The 22,864-nt window shown below is 45.4% G+C and overlaps 1 protein-coding gene across 1 annotated transcript; it reads right to left on the bottom strand.

The window, feature by feature from the left end:
- Window positions 1-9,701: 9,701 nt before the first annotated feature.
- LOC102930698 (olfactory receptor 52E4-like) lies at window positions 9,702-10,649 on the bottom strand. The gene has a single exon (XM_007055692.2). It carries the CDS (start codon window positions 10,647-10,649, stop codon window positions 9,702-9,704), a length of 948 nt encoding a protein of 315 aa, XP_007055754.2.
- Window positions 10,650-22,864: the final 12,215 nt, after the last annotated feature.

The following is a 22,864-nucleotide window of genomic DNA, read 5'->3' as shown; positions in this document are numbered from 1 at the left end:
GGCTTTTGGTACAGTATTGCATGATCTTCCCACTAAGAAACTAGGGAAATACAACCTAGATGGAGCTAAAATAAGGTGGGTGCATAACTGGTTGGAAAACTGCTCCCAGAGAGTAATTATCAGTGGTTCACCATCAGGCTGGAAGGACATAACAAGTGGGGAGATCAGTTCTGGGTTCAGTTCCTTTCAATGTCTTCATCAACAATTTATTTCATGGCATAGAGAGTACAATTTTTAAGTTAGCAGATGATACCGAGTTGGGAGGGGTTGAAGAAGGCCTTTGGAGAATCGGATAAACATTCAAAATGATCTGGAACAGCTGGAGAAAAGGATGATTAGGGGTCTTGAAAACATGACCTCTGAGGGAAGACTGAAAAAATTGGGTTTGTGTACTCTGAAAAAGAGAAGACTGAGGGGTTACATGATAACAGTTTTCAAATACCTAAAAGGTTGTTTCAATGAGCAAGTTAGAGAAACAACTGTCAGGGATGTTATAAATGCTTCTGGTCCTTCCATGAGTGGACTTGATGACCTCTTGAGGTCCCTTCCAGTTCTATGATTCTGTGATATAGCTACATCTGTCTGGGGTTTGGATTTTTTTGCTGTTTCAAAAAAGACAAATGCAATGTTAGTTTACCTTAGCAGAAGTATCACGTGCAAGTCACGGTACGTGATATTATTCCTCTGCTTGGTGCAGGTTAGGTCTCAATTGGAGTAATGTGTCCAGTTCTGCTCACCAATGTATAGAAAGAATGTAGAGAAACGGTAAAGTATACATAGGCCAGTAAGAAATGTTATGCAAAGGATGGAATACAAACCGTATGAGCAAGCTGAAGGAACCAGTATGTTTATTTGGAAAAGTGGAGATTAATGGGGGACATGATAGTGGTCTTCAAATACACAGAAGACTTTTGGCACAATCCAGAGGTAACTCAGTGAAATTTAATGGGCCGGTGTTTTACAGGAGGTCAGACAGTTTGATCAAATGGTTCCTTCTGACCTTAAACCCTATGGATCTATTGATAAAGAAAGTAGAACAGGCATTTATATTTAACGTGTCTCATAACATGAACTAGGGACTGTTTAGTTAAATTGAAAGTCTGACCATATAACATTAAGTAAAGATAATTGCTAATATAATTCATATTTTGCCTCCAGAACTCCATGCTACCAACATCATTGGAGAGAGGAGCATAGAAGAATGTTATTCCCAAATGGATTGGCCATTGCAGGTGGTGCTGGTGACATCACCCATAGTTAATGCTGTCTGACACCTTCCATTAGAAGACCTCATTTCGACTTGCTTATAAGTATGCCAAATTTTCAGTGTTTGGACTGAGATTTCCCAAGCTGGGTGTCTGCTTCGAGCAGTATTGTTTTTTGAAAGTTTCAGGCAGAACAGTTCAGCCGACTTCTAGAATGAAGCGAGAAGAAAGTATGTGTTACCCATGTTAAAAATTCTCATTATTGTTCGAGTGAGGAGCTCTAGCACCTCCAAGCTTTCCAGCAGATAAAAGTCAGGTAACAGCCCCTGTCCCTCTGCACCATTAACAGACAGAGTCTTGAAACACAAGAGGAGTGGGTGACAGTGTCTGTGCATTAACACACATTTGGCTCCTGACGTCTGTTCTAGGTTCTTTCTCCAAGGGGAGTTTTGCCTCACTGGGGCCTGAGCACAGCACGGGTCGTGGTCTCAGAATTTGGTCTTGTAATGCACCGCTAATAATATCTTTCGCCCTGAAGGATTCACTGTGCCACTGAAATTTACCACCTTGGGGCTGTAGTCCATCAGGCGGGATGAGCAGGGGTGCACAGTAAAGAGTGACATTTTGGCCAGTGATTCTTTAGCAAACTCATCACTTACGGCAAGGGCCCTGGGACGTTTCAAGGACCACAGACTTACTCTCTATCCCACCACACCCACGTTACTCAGGGTTTGACAATCAGCCTCTCAGCAAGAGATGATACCTGTGAATTCTGAGACGGAAGTGTCCTCCCAAGGAATCCCCCTCAGGTAGCCGTGACCCACGCCTCTCTCACCCCAGCATCTCCAGCAACATCCCACGCTGAGAGCCAACACACGGCATGCACAGTTTATAATGTAGCTCTGTGTAATCCCAGTGGGATTCTCTCAGCCTCCAGAGGAGAAGGGAGGACCTGAATGTAAACAGGTTGTAGACAAGTATGTCTCTGCTTATGTGCTAATTATCCAGCTTCAGGAGTAAACAGTAATTAAGGAACCTTCCCAAAGGGAGATGAGAACTCGTGGGCTCTGTACTGAGTCAGAGAGGAATTGGCTGCTTTGTATGTTTGTGTGTATATATTTCAAAATTAGAGGTGATGAGGTGATGAGCAAAAAAACTAGGGATAATGCCTAACTCTCCAGAATATCTGATATCCTGTAAATTGTCAGGATAGATGGGTAGATGGTAGACAGTGGACCCACAGATCTGGGGAAAGTTGAGTAAGAGGAGAGACAAGCACTTACAGAAAACACATGGGGCCGTTGCTAAGGCATCAGAGATCAGTACTTCTCATCAGTAACTATCATCATGCTGTGTTGCACCTTTCATTGAGGGATCTTCAAAACACCTAGCAAGGGAAAGTCACTCTGAACCATCCCCATTTCCCTGATCGGTAAACTGAGGCATGGGGAGACATGACTTGCCCAAGGTCACACAGAGACTGACTCATAGAACCCAAGTGTCCTGACTTCCCTTCCATTGCCACGGTCTCTCTGTCTGTCCCTCAGTGACCACATGACAATGAGGAAACGGACTCACGGTCTTGCAGGGCCTGTTCACTGCAGGGTGGAAAAGGGATTCCCTGGGGTACAACCTCGAACTGGGGACAGCCGAGCCCTCCAGCATACGAGTCTGAGACTCCTCTCAAACTGTGAGGTTGTGACAAGCTGCAATCCTCTCAGGTCTTGCACTTACATAGCTATACACAGACAGGGAGATACCCAGATGCAGTTACATGAATGCTTTCACAAGCCATCCATGAAACAACAATAGAGAGGCTCCAGCCATTTCCTCCCAAGCTCTCCAACCTAGGACCCAAGAGCTGTACCATCTTGCCCTGGCCAAAAGCCTGACCAGTGTGACTTTATTTCCCAGTCTGCCCCTCCCTCAATGTGGAGAGGACGATACATCAGCCTGAGCAGATTTCCCTTTTACCTTTCAAACAACATCCTGTATTAAGTAAAAAAATAGAAAACAGATTTATAATTAGATACAGATTGGTTGTTTAAATGATTATAAGTAATAATGTACAGAACAAAGTTGAAATCTGAGAAATAAAGAAAATCACAATCTGAGTTCTATACGCTAGACAGACTTAGAGTCGAGCAGTGCGTCACCCTGATGGTACAAACAATCCACCAATCTGCCAAACAGGCTAGAAATCCCTTCAACCTGGGACCACAAGTTCAGTCCCAGTTTCTAACATCTGCCATATTGTCGCTGTTGTCGATGTTGTCGCTGAAGCCAAATAAATAACAGCCCCCAGAGCTTTCATATCTGCCACCGTGGCTCTGTGTCCTCACGACCCTGGAGCATTCTTTGGGATTCAGTCAGAGTCCTCTGGGGTGTTCTGGGGCCACCTCCAGCAGCTCACGGCTTCTCCTCCAGTCGGAGTCTGTCTCACCGCTGCAGCCAGAGCCCTGCAACCAGAGATTCCCCTCTGCCGCCTGTGTGCCTCGCTCCTGCCCCAGCTCCTTCTGGCTCATCCAGTCTCTGTGTTTTTCAAGGACTGAACCAACCCCTCCTCTTTCTGCTCCATCTTCCCATCCATTCGCTCCTTGCCCACCCCTGTGCCCAGCCAGAAGTGACAAAGAAGACACTGAAGACTGTCAAAGGGATCTCACAAAACAGGCTTTTCTCCACTTTCATACTGGAGCTCTGAGCAATCAGACCGCTCTCTTACAGACTAGCAACTCCCCCACCTTTTCTCTCCCGCATGTCCTTCCCGAACAGTTTATTCCCACCCATGACAGGGCTCCACTCATGTGAGCTACCCCACCAAGTCTCTGTTATTCCAATCATAGCATAGTTCCTTGACTGTGCCAGGACTTCCAATTCTGCCGGCTTGTTTCCCAGGCTCCTTGCATTTTTGTACATGCATCTAAGATAACTAGCCGATTGCCCTGCTTTCTCGGTGTGAATCAGGAGGGTTCCTGACTTGTAACCTCTTCCTTGTGTTTCCTACCAGTATCTCACTTCCCCACTTACATCTGGGGTAGCGGTCCGAGGTCTTGATCTGTCTTGACAGACACTCGGTCACATCCTGGATTCTAGCTCCAGGGAAACAGCGCACTTCTCGAGACATAATGCATCGAGCCCAAGGGTCTGCTGCAGGCTGTCAAATCAATGCAGTGTGTGATTCTGCAGCCCGGATCAGGGCACACTAGAAATAATAAATAATAATCTTCAGCTACTGCCTGTAGAGGTTGTGGTTCAGAGGGCGGCAGTGTCTCTGGTGGCTCAGTGACAAGGTCACCCAGTGAATCCGTGGCAGAGCTGGGACGCTTTGCTCCCAGCTCACTGGTCCCTGCTGATGCTTTGTCTCCAGTTCATTGACTTGGGCCAAATCCTCAGCTGCTGCAAGTGGGTGCAGCCCCATGGAAATCAGGGGAAATTCCCTCACTAGAGAAAGAAAGGGAGAGAGAACACCACACCTCTGTGCTGCTGCGTGGACTGTACGAGCCAGGTATGGATTGGCAGCGAGGGACTCGTGGGAGATGGTCCTGGCTCAAGACACTTCCCCTTCTGCTGCCCTAGTTTTCCCATCTGTAAAAGGTGGATACCTCCTGGAAATAGTGAGCAATAGTCTGTAAAGCACCTGTCAGTGGTTTCCATGTGACACCACGTCTCAGCTCCGGAAGGGGCGTGGATGCCGGGGGGCGGGGGGCAGATAAATCTTGGGACTACATAAGAACATTAGAATGCCCATATTGGATAAGACGAATGGCCCATTTAGCCTAGTAGCCTGTTTGCCAAGAGTGGCCAGTGCCATGTGCCCCAGAGGGAATGAACAGAACATGGAAATCATCAAGTGACTGATGTCACCCACACCCAGAATCTGGCAAAGAAAGGCTAGGGACACCATCCCTGCCCATCCTGGCTAACAGCCATTGATTGATGTTATATAGCTCTACCGGAATCCTGTTACACTCTTGGCCTTCACAACATCCTCTGGCCCAAAATTGCACAGGTTGACTGGGAAGAAATTCTTTTTTTTTTTTCGTTTCAAAACTGCTGCCTATTCATTTCATTGGGTGACCCCCAGTTCTTCTGTTAAGTGAAGGAGTCAATAACCCTTCCTGATTCATTTTTTTCCACATCAGGCATTATTTTGAAGACCTCATATCCCACTTTCATCATGTCTTTTCCAAGCTGAAAGCCCCAGACTTTTTTCTCTTTCTCTTTTTTTTCTCTCCTCATATGGAAGGTGTTCCATACCCCTAATCATTTCTGTTGCCTTTCTCTGTGCCTTTTCCAATGCCACAGAAGAGGGATCAGAGAGAGGAAGTGTTGTTCAGCCCTTCAAAACCAGAGACACTGGATGAGTCAGGAGAAGCTGGGGAAGAACAGAGGCACAAGGGTGGCAGAGCGGACTCATGGGTTTCAGGACCATGGCTGCAGCAGACAGACAGTCTCCAATTGCAGGAGAAACCATTCATTGCAGGAGGGACAAAGTATGCTCCAGGAACCTGTGGACAACATAATGGCTATTGGAAAACAGAATCCCAACTATACATATCCAGTGGTGGGGTCTAAATTATCAGTTACCCCTCAAGAAACAGAGCTTGGCTTAATTGTGGATAGTTCTCTGAAAACATCCCCTCCATGTACTTCAGGGAATCAGTTAGAAAGGGAAAGATAATAAGAGTGAAAATATCATATTGCCGCTATCTAAATCCATGGTACGCCCACACCTAAACTACTGCCTGCAGAGCTGATCTTCCCGTCTCAGAAAGAGATATTGGGATGGAAAAAGTTAGGGAAAATCAGAATGATGAGGGGTAGGGAACAGCTTCCGTAGGAGGAGAGATTAATGAGAATGGGTCTTTTCACCTTGGGAAAGAGATGACTAAGGGGGGGATATGAGAGAGGTCAGTAAAATCATGAATGGCTGAAAATCCCCAAAATGGGTGGCTATTCTACTACTTGGACTTACCAAGGCAACAACAAAACAGTGTTTTGCAATGCTTTACTGCTTATACAGAAGCCAAAACATAGTTCCCCTAAAGCAACCCAACCTGAGCTTCCACCCAGACAGCCAAGTATGATGATGATTATTGATAATCTTGCTCATCGTATAATAAAGTTCTACCAATCCAAAAGGGTTCTACACATCACCTCCCAGAGGAATGGACATTTCAGACATTACCCAAATGCTCACTTACAGCCAAATCTTATTAACTAAACTAAGATTTATTAAAAAAGAGAGATTACTGGTTAAAAGAGAATTATGCACAGAGACATGGTTTGAGTTTTTAAGCCTGTTTCATAGTAGAGATGACTGGCATCAGAGTTCCACCGAGTTCTTCCAGAATTAGTCAAGGGAGTATCCGCTCAAGTGGGTTTCATGCCATCTCTCTCTCTCTCTCTTCTCCTGCTTCATTCAGGTCCAGCTCACTCTTTCGATTTGTAACTCACCCCAACACAGAGGTGCCTCCCCCTCTCTGTCACTTCTAAGCCCCTGGCCATTATCAACCAGCAGCCTGCAGCTGTGGCAGCCTATAGTATAGTATTTTCTTGACCTCATATCTTTTCTTATCAGTTTATTATTTTCTTACAGGTTTGATTATTTCTTTTATGAATAAATGTACAGATTCATATTAGAGTATATTTCACCTGTAACACAAGGGACCTGCAGGCAGCATCCTATATGTGAGCGAAAGCAGTAAGCATATATGACAAGGTGTGGAGAAAAGTGCAGCCTGAAACTTCTGTGGAAGCTGTGGAGGAGCTGGAATAGGGGCTGCAATCTTGCACATTCTAGATAGGCATGTGCCAGGGTTTGTCTCATATCACAAAATGGGCAGGCATCTGGAATGGGGGTGAACTGTGCCACGTACATGCCTATGCTCATGGCTGCATGAAAGAGCCACCAACCGATATCCCCGGTGTGCCGTGGGACCAGGTTGGAGTACTTTCTGGCCCACCGCGGTTCCTCACCCACTGAAGGTGTTCTTTGTCCCGCCACTTGCTATCAGGGCATCTCAGGAAACGGAGCATGTAAAGTTGTTCCCTTGGTGGAATTCAGAAATAAACCAGCCGCAGGGCGTGCAGCCCACCTTGGTTATGAAAGGGAGGGGGCCAGAGGGACTCATGGGACAGGAGCCAAATCAAGAATTCCAGAGGTCCTGGGGTGAGGCGTAGATGGGGAGCACCCTCCTGTAGGACCTGTTCAAGGAAAACCCAAGCAGTAGGCAATAAGGTGGCCTCCACCTCCTGGAGTATGCGAAGAGGGGATCTGAAGGGTGAAGAGCCCCAGGTGAGATCCAAGATGAAAGAAGCCATCATGACCACTAAATGGTGGGCCGAGAACTGGGCCGGTCGAATGCTGGAGGAGTGGGCCCGGGCAAGATGGAAACAAAATACATACATGCAGTCCAACCAGGAGTAGCGTGACGGATCTACCTCCACCTGGACATAGGTAAAAGCGGGATTGTCATCCGGGTGTTGGTCATGCCAGACGTCCACCAGGGAGTGAGGATTAACCATCTCTCTGAGGATGCCTGCAGAGGCCTGGCTGCTCTCAAGCGCTGAGTAATTCAGGTCCACAAAGATGGTATTAAAATCCCCACCCAGGCCCAGGCACTACTGAGGATCCAAGGCGCCCAGGGAGGCAAACACCTGTTGATAGAAACACACCCACTCCGAGCCTGCATTCCTGGGGTAGACACTGAACAGATTCAACGTCAGCCCCTCCACACAGGCCTGGAGGTGCAGCAGGCAACCAGGGACGACCTCGGCAACTCCCAGCATCTCAGGCTGTAGGTCAGGGGAGAACAGGGTGGCCACGCCAGCCAAATGAGCTCTGAGGGCTCTAAAATATACCCGGTCCCCTCACTCCAGCCGCCAACTGGTCTTGGCACCTGGATCCATGCAGGTTTCCTGCAGGCAAGCCAAAGAGTACCCTGTGTCACAAAGGAAGGAGAACACCTGGCAACAGTGGAGACCCACCCCAGAGCCTCTGGTGTTCAATGATGAAAAGATGGTTGGCTTCATTCTGAGGGCTGAGGAGGACCCTTGTGGGCAGGAGGATCCCCAGCCAGCCTTGCAACAATCACTGACCAACCTGAAAGGCTTGTCACCGAAATTGCGGCCCCACTGGTAGAGTAGGATGTCCTGCCTCCCGGTTCCCCTCCACTTCTCCAAAACAGCCCTCATGGCCAAGAGGATGAGATGGAAGTCTCCCCAACGCTGGAGAGGGAGCTTCACCTTACCCTTGAAATCACTGGTGTCTACCAGAAAACGGTGACGCTCATCCCACAGCACAGTGCGGGAAGGGGTAGTGGAGACATGAGGATCCTCTGGCTGGTCCTCTGTTATGGCCTGTGGCCCAAGGAGATGGGCAAAGAGGGAGCATACCACGGGTACGGCGACTGTACTGGCGGTGCAGTGCAACCCATCTCCATCTGCACAAAGGGAAAGGGAGATGTAAGGAAGAGAGCAGCCCCTAAAGGCTCTTCCCCTCCCCTGGTGGCTCCTACTGGGGCTGGAGGCTTGAACTCCTGCCAGATGAAGCTGAGACACCCCGGCCTCGGGGCTTCTGCCCCCGTCTGCAGAGCTGCTTCACACGAATCACATGGGGATTGCCATGTTCTGTTCATTCTCTCTGAAGCGCCTGGCACTGGGCACTGTCGGAAGACAGGCTACTGGGCTACATGGACCATTGGTCTGACCCAGTGTGGCCATTCTGGTCTTCTCATTCAGACCCCAGATGTATCTGCCTCCTGCTGTGACACACTGTACCCCATTCCCCTCACAGAGCTGAGATAGATCCCAGGAGTCCTGACGGGGTTTCTCTCTCTACAGAAAAAAAAGGAGGACTTGTGGCACCTTAGAGACTAACACATTTATTTGAGCATAAGCTCTTGTGAGCCACAGCTCACTTCATCGGATGCACGAAAGCTTGTGCTCAAATAAATATTTTAGTCTCTGAGGTGCCACAAGTCCTCCTGTTCTTTTTGCGAATACAGACTAACACGGCTGCTGCTCTGAAACCTCTCTCCACAGAGTTAGTAACAAATTTAGAATAAACATTATCATTTTAACACTAACCACTGTCCCTTAATTAACTTGCCATAAGATGTGAGAACATATTGGTTTTAGAGATGAGTGGGTCACAGCTGACAAGGGGAAGGGAAGACAAGAGCAAGTGACAGGGGCAGGGCATTTGGGAGAAAGATACACAGCAGCGTCAAGGCTTGACAGAAGAGTTGGGGCAAGATTGTAATTTCAAGGATCCAGCTACCGGCAATAAGAAAGGTGGCAACCCAGTAAAGTGTGCATAGACTGACTCCCCAGTTAATCACATTGACAGAGAACAGTAAGGACAGGAAAGGGTTTAATGTCTCTCTGTCTGTCCAGTAAGTGATTTAGGGAAGGGGCCCAGGTCCATGCACCATGCACCAGCCAGCTCTGCACAGAGCTCAATCTGAGAGCCAGAGCACAAGGAGAAAATATTTAGGTCTCTTTATGAGTAAAGAGCTGGAGCAGCCTGCCCCGGATCTGTTTGGTCCTCACCCCGTAAATCATGGGGTGCAGCACAGGGGGCACCACCTGGTACACACTGGTAATGAGAACGCGTAAATACAGTGGCACATTGTGGCCAAACCGCTGCGAAAGCGAGAAGAAGAAAATTGGGATGTACAAAGCAAAGATGGCACAAAGATGAGAGATGCAGGTCCCAAAAGTTTTGAGCCGGGCATCCTTTGTTTGTAAGCGGAAGATGGCAAGGAGGATCTGAGTATAGGACACAGCGATAAAAAACACATCCATTCCGTTCACAGAGAAAAGTTCAAACAGGCCATAGTAACTACTAATGCGGATGTCAGCACAGGCCAGCTTCACCACAGCTATGTGCCCACAATAGGAGTGGGGGATGATGTTGGTTCTGCAATATGGCCACCGCCTCGCCAGGAACGGGTAGGGTAATGCGATTATACCACTGCGCAGCACCACGGCCAGGCCGATCTTGGCCACCAGGGGACGTGTCAGGATGGTGGAATGTCTCAGAGGATGGCAGATGGCCACGTAGCGATCCAGAGCCATGGCCACAAGGATTCCAGACTCCATCCCTGCGAAGGAGTGATCGAAGTACATCTGGGTGAGGCAGGCACTGAAACTGATCTCCCTGGAATTGAACCAGAAGATGCTCAGCATTTTGGGTAGGGTGGATGTGGACATGACCAGATCAGTGACGGCCAGCATGCAGAGGAAATAGAACATGGGACCGTGGAGGCTCGGCTCCCTCTTCACGATGAACAGGATGGTGAAGTTCCCCAAGATGGCTGTGGTGTACATAGCACAGAAGGGGATGGAGATCCAGACATGGGCTGCCTCTAGGCCAGGAATGCCCAACAGGATGAAGGTGGAGGGGTTGGTGAAGTCGGTTGTGTTGGATTCTAACATGGAGTAGGGGAGAAGGTGTCCAACTCTGAGGCATAAGGCTGTCTCCTCCATGTACTGTATGTTCTTCTGACTTTTTGTGTGTTCCCAGCGTCTCGGGTGATGGTCACAGCAGAAATGCCTGAATGGAGAGACAACGTTAATATGATATACTGCATGTACTAGTGGAGGCTGTTCTCATGGGAGAAGCACATTAATCTCTCTGAACGCACTGAAAAATTATATTTAATTACTCAGAGAAAATAACTATGAACAATGATCCTACTAAATCCAATTCTATATTTTGTGGTGTTCCCTGCGTTAATAATTCCTACACTTTGTGGTGGGGAACTTTAAGAGACACCAGCAGGAAACACAAGTCTGGATACGGTTTATCCGTTATTGTTCCTCCATGCAATGAGAGCCAGGATAGGGAGTCCATACTGAAGGGAGTTCCCCATTCATCCAGTTGCTCAAAATCTGAGAGTGAAAAAAAACAAACTTTTCCCAAGACAAAGGTTGGGAGAAATATCCCAACGAGAGCATACCTCAGGGAAAAGACCTGGGTGCCATAGACAGCAGCTCAAGAGAAACACCTGCTCATTTGCAGCAGTGGACAAAATAAAAGCAATGTTGAGATCCCTAAGATATGGAATGGAGAATAACATGTTTGGGATGTGTGTCCAGTTTGGGTCACCCAGTCTCTATTAAGGATATATGAATATATAAAAGGGATTTCCAAGACAGGCTTTGAGAATAGGGGAGGTTGCCATATGGAAAGAGATAGAAAAGTCTGGGACTCTTTACTTGACACAAGAGACAAAGAAGAGAGCATATGATATAGGAGAGGAAAATTTAAAAAAATGAATTTGATTTACATTCAAACGCACAGTTCCCAACCGGTTCCCAACTATAGACACTTAGTGCTCCAAGAGGACTAATTCCCAAAAGCTGAGGCAAAATGTCAGCAAAACTGATTGGGAGGAAAAATTTAGACACAAAAATATGAATGAAAATTGGTGATTCTTTGAGAACAGCTTATTAGATAGCGGAAAATTCATGATTCCACAGTCAACAAAGTGAACAACTCTGGGTAAAAACCCAGTTCAATGGTAAAGTGAAGGCAGCCATTGGGGGGAGGGGAAGTAATATGTACCAAAGAGAAAAAGGTTAAATAGATGGCCAAGAATAGAAATGGTAAGTTATGGAAATTGATAAGGGACATTAAAGCAGCAGGAAAACTCCATGTTTGGCAGGGCTATGGATCATAAAAAGGAGGTTATTAAATATATTAACAACAAGGGTAGTCCTAGAAAAGTTTTAAGACAATTCATGTATTAAATGTAAAGTATTAAAAATAAAGGGAAAGGTATATTTATAAAAGAACTGACAAGGTGAAGAAACAGTGGAAAAGCTGGTATGGTATTAGTTAAAAAAAGTCTGGAAATGTAACTCATAGCAGTCTCCAACAAGGTTTATGCAAAACAGATCTTGTCAAATAAACCTGATTTCATATTTTTATGAAAGTACACGTTGATTGATCAAGGGTACACATTTGGTGGATCACAGGAACAACTCAGATCATACAGTCATAGAATCATAGAATCTCAGGTTTGGAAGGGACCTCAGGAGGTCATCTAGTCCAAACCACTGCTCAAAACATGACCAATCCCCAACTAAATCATCCCAGGCAGGGCTTTGTCAAGCCTAACCTTGAAATCCTCTAAGGATTCCTTAGAAGTTCCTTCCTTTGAAGTTTTTAAGGTCAGGCTTGACAAAGCCCTGGCTGGGATGATTTAATTGGGGATTGGTCCTGCTTTGAGCAGGGGGTTGGACTAGATGACCTCCTGAGGTCCCTTCCAACCCTGAGATTCTATGATTCTATGAAGCAGATTCCAGCACCTCCTTAGGTAACACATTCCAGTGCTTCACCATCCACCCCAGTGAAAAAGTTTTTCGTAATATCCAAGCTAAACCTCCTGCACTGCAACTTGAGACAATTACTCCTCCTTCTGTCATCTGCCACCACTGAGAACAGTCTAGATCCATCCTCTTTGGAACCCTCTTTCAGATAGTTGAAAGCAGCTATCAAATCCCCCCTCATTCTTCTCTTCCACAGACTAAACAATCCCAGTTCCCTCAGCCTCTCCTCATAAGTTATGTGTTCCAGTCCTCTCATCATTTTTGTTGCCCTTGGCTGGACATTTTCCAATTTTGTCACATCCTTCTTCTAGTGTGTGGCACAAAACTGGTCACAATGCTCCAGATTAGGCCTCACCAATGTCGAATAAAGGGGAACAATCACGTCCCTCAATCTGCTGGCAATGCCCATACTTATACAACCCAAAATCCCATTGGCCTTCTTGGGAACAAGGGCACACTGTTGACTCATATCCAGCTTCTCGTCCACTGTAACCCCTAGGTCCTTTTCGGCAGAACTGCTGATGAGCCATTTGGTCCCTAGTCTGTAGTGGTGCATAGGATTCTTCCGTCCTAAGTGCAGGACTCTGCACTTGTCCTTGTTGAACCTCATCAGATTTCTTTGGGCCCAATCCTCTAATTTGTCTAGGGCCCTCTGTATCTAGGGCCCTCTGTAAACTTGCTGAGGGCGCAATTCACACCATCCTCCAGATCATTAATGAAGACATTGAACAAAACCGGCCCCAGGACCGTCCCTTGGGACACTCCACTTGATTACGGCTGCCAACTAGACATGGAGCCATTGATCACTACCCTTTCAGCCTGACAATCTAGCCAGCTTTCTATCCACTTTATAGTCCATTCATCCAGCCCATACTTCTCTAACTTGCTGTCAAGAATACTGTGGGAGACCGTGTCAAAAGCTTTGCTAAAGTCAAGAAATAGCACATCCACTGCTTTCCCCTCATCCACACAGCCAGTTATCTCATCACAGAAGGCAATTAGTTTAGTCAGGCATGACTTGCCCTTGGTGAATCCATGCTGACTGTTCCTGATTACTTTCCTCTCCTCTAAGTGCTTCAGAATTGATTCCTTGAAGACCTGCTCCAGGATTTCTCCAGAGACTGAGGTGAGGCTGACTGGCTTGTAGTTCCCAGGATCCTTCTTCTTCCCTTTTTTAAAGATGGGCACTACATTAGCCTTTTTCCAGTCGTCCGGGACGTCTCCCGATCGCCATGAGTTTTCAAAGATAATGGTCAATGGCTCTGCAATCACATCCGCCAACTCCTTTAGCACTCTCGGATGCAGCGCATCTGGCCCCATGGACTTGTGCTCATCCAGTTTTTCTAAATAGTCCTGAACCACTTCTTTCTCCACAGAGGTTTGGTCACCTCCTCCCCATGCTGTGCTGCCCAGTGCAGCAGTCTGAGAGCTGACCTTCTTCGTGAAGACAGAGGCAAAAAAAGCATTGAGTACATTAGCTTTTTCCACATCCTCTGTCACTAGGTTGCCTCCCTCATTCAGTAAGGGGCCCACACTTTCCTTGACTTTTTTCTTGTTGCTAACATACCTGAAGAAACACTTTTTATTACTCTTGTGATTTGGCCTTCCTGATTTCACTCCTCCATGTCCGAGCAATATTTGTATACTCTTTCTTGGTCATTTGTCAAAGCTTCCACTTCTTGTAAGCTGCTTTTTTGTGTTTGAGATCAGCAAGGATTTCACTGTTAAGCCAAACTGGTCTCCTGTCATATTTACTATTCTTTTTACACACCGGGATGGTTTGTCCCTGTAACCTCAACAAGGATTCTTTAAAATGCAGCCAACTCTCCTGGACTCCTTTCCCGCTCATGTTAATCTCCCAGGGGATCCTGCCCATCAGTTCCCTGAGGGAGTCAAAGTCTGCTTTTCTGAACTCCAGGGTCCGTATTCTGCTGCCACTCTCCTTGATTTCTCAGAGGAATTTGATTTAGTAGGGGAAAATGTTGAGTTAAAAAATTAACACTTTACAATATCAGGAGAGAACATGCAAAACGGACTGAAAACTGGTAACTCATGGATCTCAGATAGCTGTTGTCAATAGGCTTTCATCAGTATATGGGGCTCTTTGTAATGGGGTTCTGTAGGGATCAGTTGTAGGGCCGAGGTTATTCAATATTTTCATTAATTATCTGGAGGATGATGTGGATTGCAACCTCAGCAAATTTGCAGATGACACTTGTCAAGGTTCCTTCCCCACTCTGAACTCTAGGCTACAGATGTGGAGACCTGCATGAAAACCTCCTAAGCTTATTTTTACCAGCTTAGGTTAAAACTTCCCCAAGGTACAAACTATTTTACCTTTTGCCCTTGGACTTTCGCTGCCACCACCAAACGTCTAACCAGTATTATTATTAGGAAAGAGTCCATTTGGAAATGTCTTTCCCCCCAAAATCCTCCCAAACGTTACACCCCCGTTTCCTGGGGAAGGCTTGATAAAAATCCTCACCAATTTCCATAGGTGACCACAGACCCAAACCCTTGGATCTTAAGAACAATGAAAAAGCAGTCAGTTTCTTAAAAGAAGAATTTTAATAGAAGAAAAGTAAAAAGAATCACCCCTGTAAAATCAGGATGGTAAATACCTTACAGGGTAATCAGATTCAAAACATAGAGAATCCCTCTAGGCAAAACCATAAGTTACAAAAAGACACAAAAACAGGGATATCCATTCCATTCAGCACAGCTGATTTTTCTCAGCCATTTAAAGAAATCAGAATCTAGCACATATCTAGCTAGATTACTTACTAAGTTCTAAGACTCCATTCCTGTTCTGTCCCTGGCAAAAGCATCACACAGACAGAGAGAGAGAGAGAGAGCTTTGTTTCTTCCTCCCCCCAGCTTTTGAAAGTCTCTTGTCTCCTTATTGGTCATTTTGGTCATGTGCCAGTGAGGTTATCCTCGCTTCTTTACCCTTTACAGGTGAAAGGGTTTTTTCCTCTGGCCAGGAGGGATTTTAAAGGTGTTTAACCTTCCCTTTATATTTATGACAACAGTAAACTGGGAGGAGAGGTAGACATGCTGGAGGGTAGAGATAAAATACAGAGGGACCTAGACTAATTAGAGGATTGGGCCAAAAAAATCTGATGAGTTTCAACAAGGACGAGTGCAGAGTCCTGCACTTAGGACAGAAGAATCCCATGCACCGCTGTAGACTAGGGACCGAATGACGGTGCAGAAGTTCTGCAGAAAAGGACCTAGAGGATACAGTGGACGAGAAGCTGGATATGAGTCAACAGTGTGCCCTTGTTCCCAAGAAGGCTAACGGCATTTTGGTCTGTATAAGTATGGGCATTGCCAACAGTTCGAGGGATGTGATCGTTCCCCTCTATTCGACATTGGTGAGGCCTCATCTGGAGTCCTGTGTCCAGTTTTGGGCTCCACACTACAAGAAGGATGTGGAAAAATTGGAAAATGTCCAGCGGAGGGCAACAAAAATGGTTAGGGGCCTGGAACACATGAGTTATGAGGAGAGGCTGAGGGAACTGGAGTTATTTAGTCTGTAGAAGAGAAGGATGAGAGTGAACTTGATAGCTACTTTCAACTACCTGAACGGGGGTTCCAAAGAGGATGGACCTAGACTGTTCTCAGTGGTAGCAGATGACAGAAAAAGGAGTAATTGTCTTAAGTAGCAGTGGGGGAGGTTTAGGTAGGATATTAGGAAAAACTTTTTCACTAGGAGGGTGGTGAAGCTCTGGACTGCGTTACCAAGGGAGGTGGTGGAATCTCCTTCCTTTGAGGCTTTTAAGGTCAGGCTTGACAAAGACCTGGCTGGAATGCTTTCGTTGGGGATTGGTCCTGCTTTGATCAGTGGGTTGGACTGAATGACCACCTGAGGTCCCTTCCAACCCTGATATTCTATGATGCTATGATTCTATGATCTAGAAGGAAATAGAAAATCACTGCAGATAAAATTTGTGGATGACGCAAAGATTGGGAAAATAGTCACAATGAGGCAGCCAGGGCAGGCATACTGATTGATCTGGAGAATTTGGAAAGTGGTTCCCATGTAAACAAAATGTTTCAATACAGTCAAATGCAAATTGATCCTCTTGGAACAGGGAATGCAGGCCAGACCCCCACACTACAGCACTGTATTATGGAACACAAGGACCCTGAAAAGGTATCAGGGGACATTGTTGACAATCAACTCATCATGAGCTCCCAGTGCGACACCGTAGCATAAAGGGATGATGGGGTGAAACAAACTGCATCCAGTTCTGCGGTCCACATTTGAAACAAGATGTTGAAAACTTGGTGAGGGGGAAGAAAAGAGACACAAAAATGATTGGAGGATGGAGAAAAAGTGGGATCATGAGACTTGAAGGTGGGCTCTGTAATTTACAAGAGAAAGGCTCAGCAGGACCGAAGGGCTGGAAGCTGAAGCCAGGCAAATTCCAGCTTGAAATTAGGGTCAAATAGTTAGCACTGAGGGTACCTAAACATGAGCACACACTGAGAGGGGAAGTGTGGGATTCTCCAAATCCCAATGTTGGCAGATCCAGACTGGATGTTTTCTGGAAGATCTGCTTGAAAGGGTGTTTACACTTCAAATGCTACATAGACGAGGCAATAGCACTTCCATATAGACACGACTTACACAGAGGGAAGGGGTTCTCCCATCAGCAGTGGTAATCCCCGAGAGGTGGTAGCTAGGTGGATGGGAGAATTCATCTCATGCTGTCTACACCAGGGCACAGATTATCCAGCAAGTTCTTGGAATGTATTGGAGATATTTTTTTGGTTCCAGAAGCTGGAGAAAGCTACCAGGAGAGAGGCTTTTCTGGACATGATTTTGACATAGAAGGAGGAACTGGTTGAGAATTTGTAAGTGGAAGGTAGCTTGCAGGAAAGTGACCATGAAATGACAGAGTTCATGATACTAAGGAAGGTTAGGAGGGAAAACAGCAAAATAAAGACAATGGATTTTAAGAAGGCAGACTTTAGCAAATTCAGGGAGTTTGACGGTAAGATCTCACAGGAAGCAAGTCTACGGGGAAAAACCATAGAAGAGAGCTGGCAGTTTCTCAGAGAGGCATTATTAAGGGCACAAGAGCAAACGACCTCACTTCACAGGAAAGACAGGAAGTATGGCAAGAGACCACAATGGCTTAACCAGGAGATCTTGAATGATCAAAAAGAAAAAAGGATCCTACAAAAAGGTGAAACAAGGTTAAATTTACAAGCAGGACTATGAACAAATAACACATGGATGTAGGTGCAAAATTAGATAGGCCAAGGCACAAAATGAGATCAAACTAGCTAGAGACATAAAGGGTAAGAAGAAAACATGCTACATATACATTAGAAGGAAGCAGCAGACCAAGGACAGGGTAGGTCTGTTACTAAATGAAAAGGGGAAAACAATAACAAAAAAGGTGGAAATGGCACAGGTGCTTAATGACTTCTTTGTTTCTATGTTCAGCAAGAAGGTTGGTGGTGTTTGGACACCTAACCTAGAGAATGCCTGTGAAAATGGGGTTGGTTCAGATGCCAAAATAGGGAAGGAACAAGTTAAATGTTACTTGAACAAGTTAGATGTTGTCAAGTCACCAGAGCCTCAGGAAATGCATTCAAGAATACTGTGAAGGAACTGACTTTGGAGGTAGCTGAGGGATTAGCTGTTCTCTTTGAAAAGTCATGGAAGACAGGGGAGATTCTGGAAGACTGGATAAGAGCACATATCGTGACTATCTATAAAAAGGGGGAAAGGGCAACCCAGGCAATTACACACAGGTCAGCTTAACTTCTGTTCCAGGTAATATAATGGACCAAACAATTAAGGAATCTAGTTGCAAACATCTAGAAGATCGTAGGGTGATAAGTGACAGTCAGCATGGATTTGTCAAGAACAGAACATGTCAAACCAACCTGACAGCTTTCTTTGACAGAGTAAGAAGCTTTGTGGATCGGAGGAAGTAGTAGATGTGATATATCTAGACATTAGTACGGCATTTGATCCAGTCTCACATGACCTTTTCATTAAGAAACGAGGGAAATACAACCTAGGTGGAGCTACTGTAAGGTGGGTGCATAATTGGTCGGAAAACCACTCCCAGGGAGTAGTTATCAGTGCTTCACAGTGATGCTGGAAGGGCATAACAAGTGGGGTTCCACAGGGATCAGTTCCGGGTCTGGTTCTTTTGAATGTCATCAACTATTTAGTTCATGGCATGGAGAGTAAACTTATTAAGTTTCCAGATGATGCCACGTTGGGAGGGGTTGCCAGTAATTTGGAGAATCGGATAAACATTCAAACTGATCTGGAAAAACTGGAGAAAAGGATGATTCGGGGTGTTGAAAACATGACCTCTGAGGGAAGACTGAAAGAGCTAGGTTTGTTTAGTCTGAAAAAGAGAAGACTGAGGAGGGGCATGATAACAATTTTCAAATACCTAAAAGGTGTTACATGGAGGGAGAAAAAGTGTTCTCCTTAACTTGTGAAGAGAAGACAAGAAGCAACAGAATTAAATTGCAGCAAGTGTGGTTTAGGATGGACATTTGGAAAAGCTTCCTGACTGTCAGGGGGGTTAGGGAAAGTAGGGAGGTTGCGGAATGTCCATCATTGTAGATTTTTAGGAGTAGGTTAGACAAAAACCTGTCAGGGATGTTCTAAATGGTGCTGGTCCTGCCATGAGTGTAGGGGACTGGACTTGATGACCTCTTGAGGTCCCCTCCAGTTACATGATTCTATGATATAGCTACATCTTTTTAAGGTGTGGATTTTTTTGCTGTTTCAAAAAAGACAAATGCAATGTTAGGTTATATTAGCAGAAGTGTAACATGCAAATCATGGCACGTGATGTTATTCCTCTACTGGGAGCTGGATAGGTCTGAATTGGAGTCATGTGTCCAGTTTTGATCACCAATGTATAGAAAGGATGTAGAGAAACTGGAAAGGATCCATAGGCAAGTAACATATGTTATGCAAAGAATGGAATGCAAACTGTATGAGCAAGCTGAAGGAATCAGTATGTTTATATGGAAAAGAGGTGATTAATGGGGGACATGAGAGTGGTCTTCCAATTCTTGAAAGGCTGCCATGAAAACGTGGAGTAAATTTATTCTGCCTTACTGCAGAGGTGCAGGAGAAGAGGCAATGGGTTCAAATTCCAGCATAGCAAATTTAAATTAAGTTTCAGGGAAATCTTCCTAAATTTAAGAATAGGAGGCCAGTGGAACAGACTCCAAGGGAAGTCACGGAAGCTCCTTCTGTGGAGGTTTTCCAAAGAGGTGTGAATAGCCATCAGTCTTAGATGACTAAGACAAAATAAATCCTGCATCATGTCAGGAGGATATACTAGCTGTCCTTTTTGTTCCCTTATAACTCCATGGCTCTATCAATCTATGATGTAAAATCCTAGTGTCGACCAGGTCTTAGACATACATAAGTCTTTTGGCTCAATATAGAGGTAATTGAGTGAAATTTAATAGGCCGGTGTTTTACAGGAGGTCAGACTGGATGATCAAATGGTTCCTTCTGACCTTAAACCATATGGATCTATTGATAAAGAAAGTAGATCAGGCATTTAGAATTAGTGTGTCTCATAACATGAACAAGGGAACATTTAATTAAATTGAAAGTCTGAACTTATAACATTGAGAAAAGATAATTGCTAACATAATTCATATTTGGCCTAAAGAACTCCTTGCTGCCAACATCATTGGAGAGAGGAGCATAGAAGAATGGGATTCACAAATGGATTGGCCGTTGCAGGTGGTGCCGGTGGCATAACCTATAGTCAAGGCTGTCTGACACCTTCCATTAGAAGACCTCATTTTCAGTTGCTTATGAGTTTTCCACTTTTTAGCTGTTTGGACTGAGATTTCCCATGCTGGGTGTCTGCTTCCAGCAGAATTGTTTGTTTGAAAGCTTCAGAAATAACAGTTCAGCCGACTTCTGGAATGAAGCTCGGAGAAAGTATGTGTTAACCATGTTAAGAACTCTCATTATTGTTCGAGTTAAGAGCCCTGACACTTCCAAGCTTTCCAGCAGATAAAAGTCAGGTAAGAGCCCCTGTCCCTCTGCCCCATTAACAGACAGAGTCCTGAAATACAAGAGGACGGGGTGACAGTGACTGTGCATTAACACACAGTTAATTTGGCCTTGTATTGCACATCTAATAACATCTTTCATCCTGAAGGATTCACTGTGCCACTGAAATGCACCACCTTGGGGCTGGAAGCCATTAGGCGGGATGAGCAGGGGTGCACAGAAAAGAGTGACATTTTGGCCACTGATTCTTTAGCAAACTCAAATATGATGGCAAGGGCCCTTGGATTTCTCCTGGTTGTGCAGAGTGGAAAGAACCACAAACTTACTCTCTATCCCACAACACCCACCTTACATGGGGCTTGTCGATCAGGTGAGCTCCTCAGCAAGAGATGGGTACTTGTGAATTCTGAGACGGAACCGTCCTCCCAAGAAATCCCCCTCAGGTAGCCGTGTCCTACACCTCTCTCACCCCAGCATCTCAAGTAATATCCCATGCCAAGAGCAGACACAGGGGTGTGCGTAGTTTATAATATAGCTCTGTGTAATCCCAGTGGGGTTCGCTCAGCCTCGAGAGGAGAAGGGAGCATCTGAATGTAAACAGGTTGTAGACAAGCATGTCTCTGCTGATGTGCTAATTATCCAGCTTTAGGAGTAAACAGTAATTAAGGAACCTTCCCAAAGGGAGATGGGAACTCATTGGCTCCATGCTGAGTCAGAGAGGAATTGGCTGCTCTGTACGTTTGTGTGTATATATTTAAAAATTATAGTTGAGGAGAAGAAAACTAGGGGTAATACCTATCTCTCCAGAGGGTCTGATATCCCGTACATTCTCAGGAAAGATCAGTAGATAATAGACAGAGAGATCTGGAGAAAGTTGACTAAGAGGAGACACAAGCATTTACAGCAAACACATGGGGCTGTCGTAAGGATCAGAGATCAGTACTTCTCATCAGTAACTATCATCCTGCTGTGGAGCACCTTTGATTGAGTGATCTTCAAAACACCTAGCAAAAGAAAGTCACTCTGAACCATCCCCATTTCATTATTCAGTAAACTGAGGCACGGGGAAAAATGACTTGTCCAAGGTCATATGGAGAATAACTGACAGAACCCAAATATCCTGACTTCCCTTCCATAAGCACGGTCTCTCTCTCACTAAGTGACCACATGACAACAGGAAAATGGACTCATGGTCTTGCAGGGACTGTTCATTGGGGGCAGGGTGGGAAGCAATTCTCTGCGGTTCAGCCTTCAAATGGGGACTGCCAAGCCCTCTGGCACATCAGTCTGGGCCCCCTCTCACACTGTGAGGCTGTGACAAGATGCAATCTGCTCAGGTCTTGCACTTACACAGCCATACACAGACAGGGACACACCCAGCTGCAGTTATATGAATGCTTTCCCCAGCCATGCATGGAACAACAATAGAGAGGCTCCAGCCATTTCCTCCCAAGCTCTCCAACCTAGGACCCAAGAGCTGTACCATCTTGCCCTGGCCAAAAGCCTGACCAGTGTGACTTTATTTCCCAGTCTGCCCCTCCCTCAATGTGGAGAGGACAATACATCAGCCTGAGGAGATTTCCCTTTTATGTTTCAAACAACAACCTGTATTAAGTAAAAAAAAAAAAAGAAAGAAATCAGATTTATTAATTGCAGAAAGATCGGTTGTTTAAATGATTATAAGTAATAGTGTAAAGAACAAAGTTGAAATCTGAGAAAAAAACAAAATCACAAAATAAGTTCTATACACTAGACAGGCTTTGAATCAACCAGTGTCATCCTGATGGTATAAACAATCCTCAAATCTTCCAGACACAGGCTAAAACTCCCTCCAGCCTGGGAACACAGCCCCACTTCAATCCCAGTTTCTAACATGTTGATTTGTGAGGGGAGTGAGGCCAAGTGATGATGTCGCTTCCACATTTTATTGCTTCTGCCATGGAGAGGGAGCTTCAGTTTTCCAAGCCAAAGCTCCCAGCATAGTCAGTGGAAAAGAAGAGTCACAAGATGGAATCCACTGGCTCATGAGCTGGCACATGCCATTGCATGCTTTCAGAACTTTATGTACAAAAATGATATGTGCATACAAATAGGGTAATCATATTCAGCAAATCATAACTTTTCCATTGATACATAACATATTTTATATACTTTGTAAATATCACATCATAATCATATCACCCTGTGGTAAAAATGGTGAAGACAGGGTGTTGCTTTGGGGAACAGAGAATCACACATCCCCCCTTAGTTTACTGAAGGAGAGTAAGTTACTGACTGATGCAGA

This window comes from Chelonia mydas, chromosome 1 (assembly GCF_015237465.2).
Source record: "Chelonia mydas isolate rCheMyd1 chromosome 1, rCheMyd1.pri.v2, whole genome shotgun sequence".
Taxonomy (NCBI): domain Eukaryota; kingdom Metazoa; phylum Chordata; order Testudines; family Cheloniidae; genus Chelonia; species Chelonia mydas.
This window is presented reverse-complemented; position numbering and strand designations above follow the sequence as displayed.

Coding starts and splice junctions, on each gene's coding strand:
- LOC102930698 (XM_007055692.2), bottom strand. CDS start 10,649: ATGTTAGAATCCAACACAACCGACTTCACCAACCCCTCCACCTTCATC.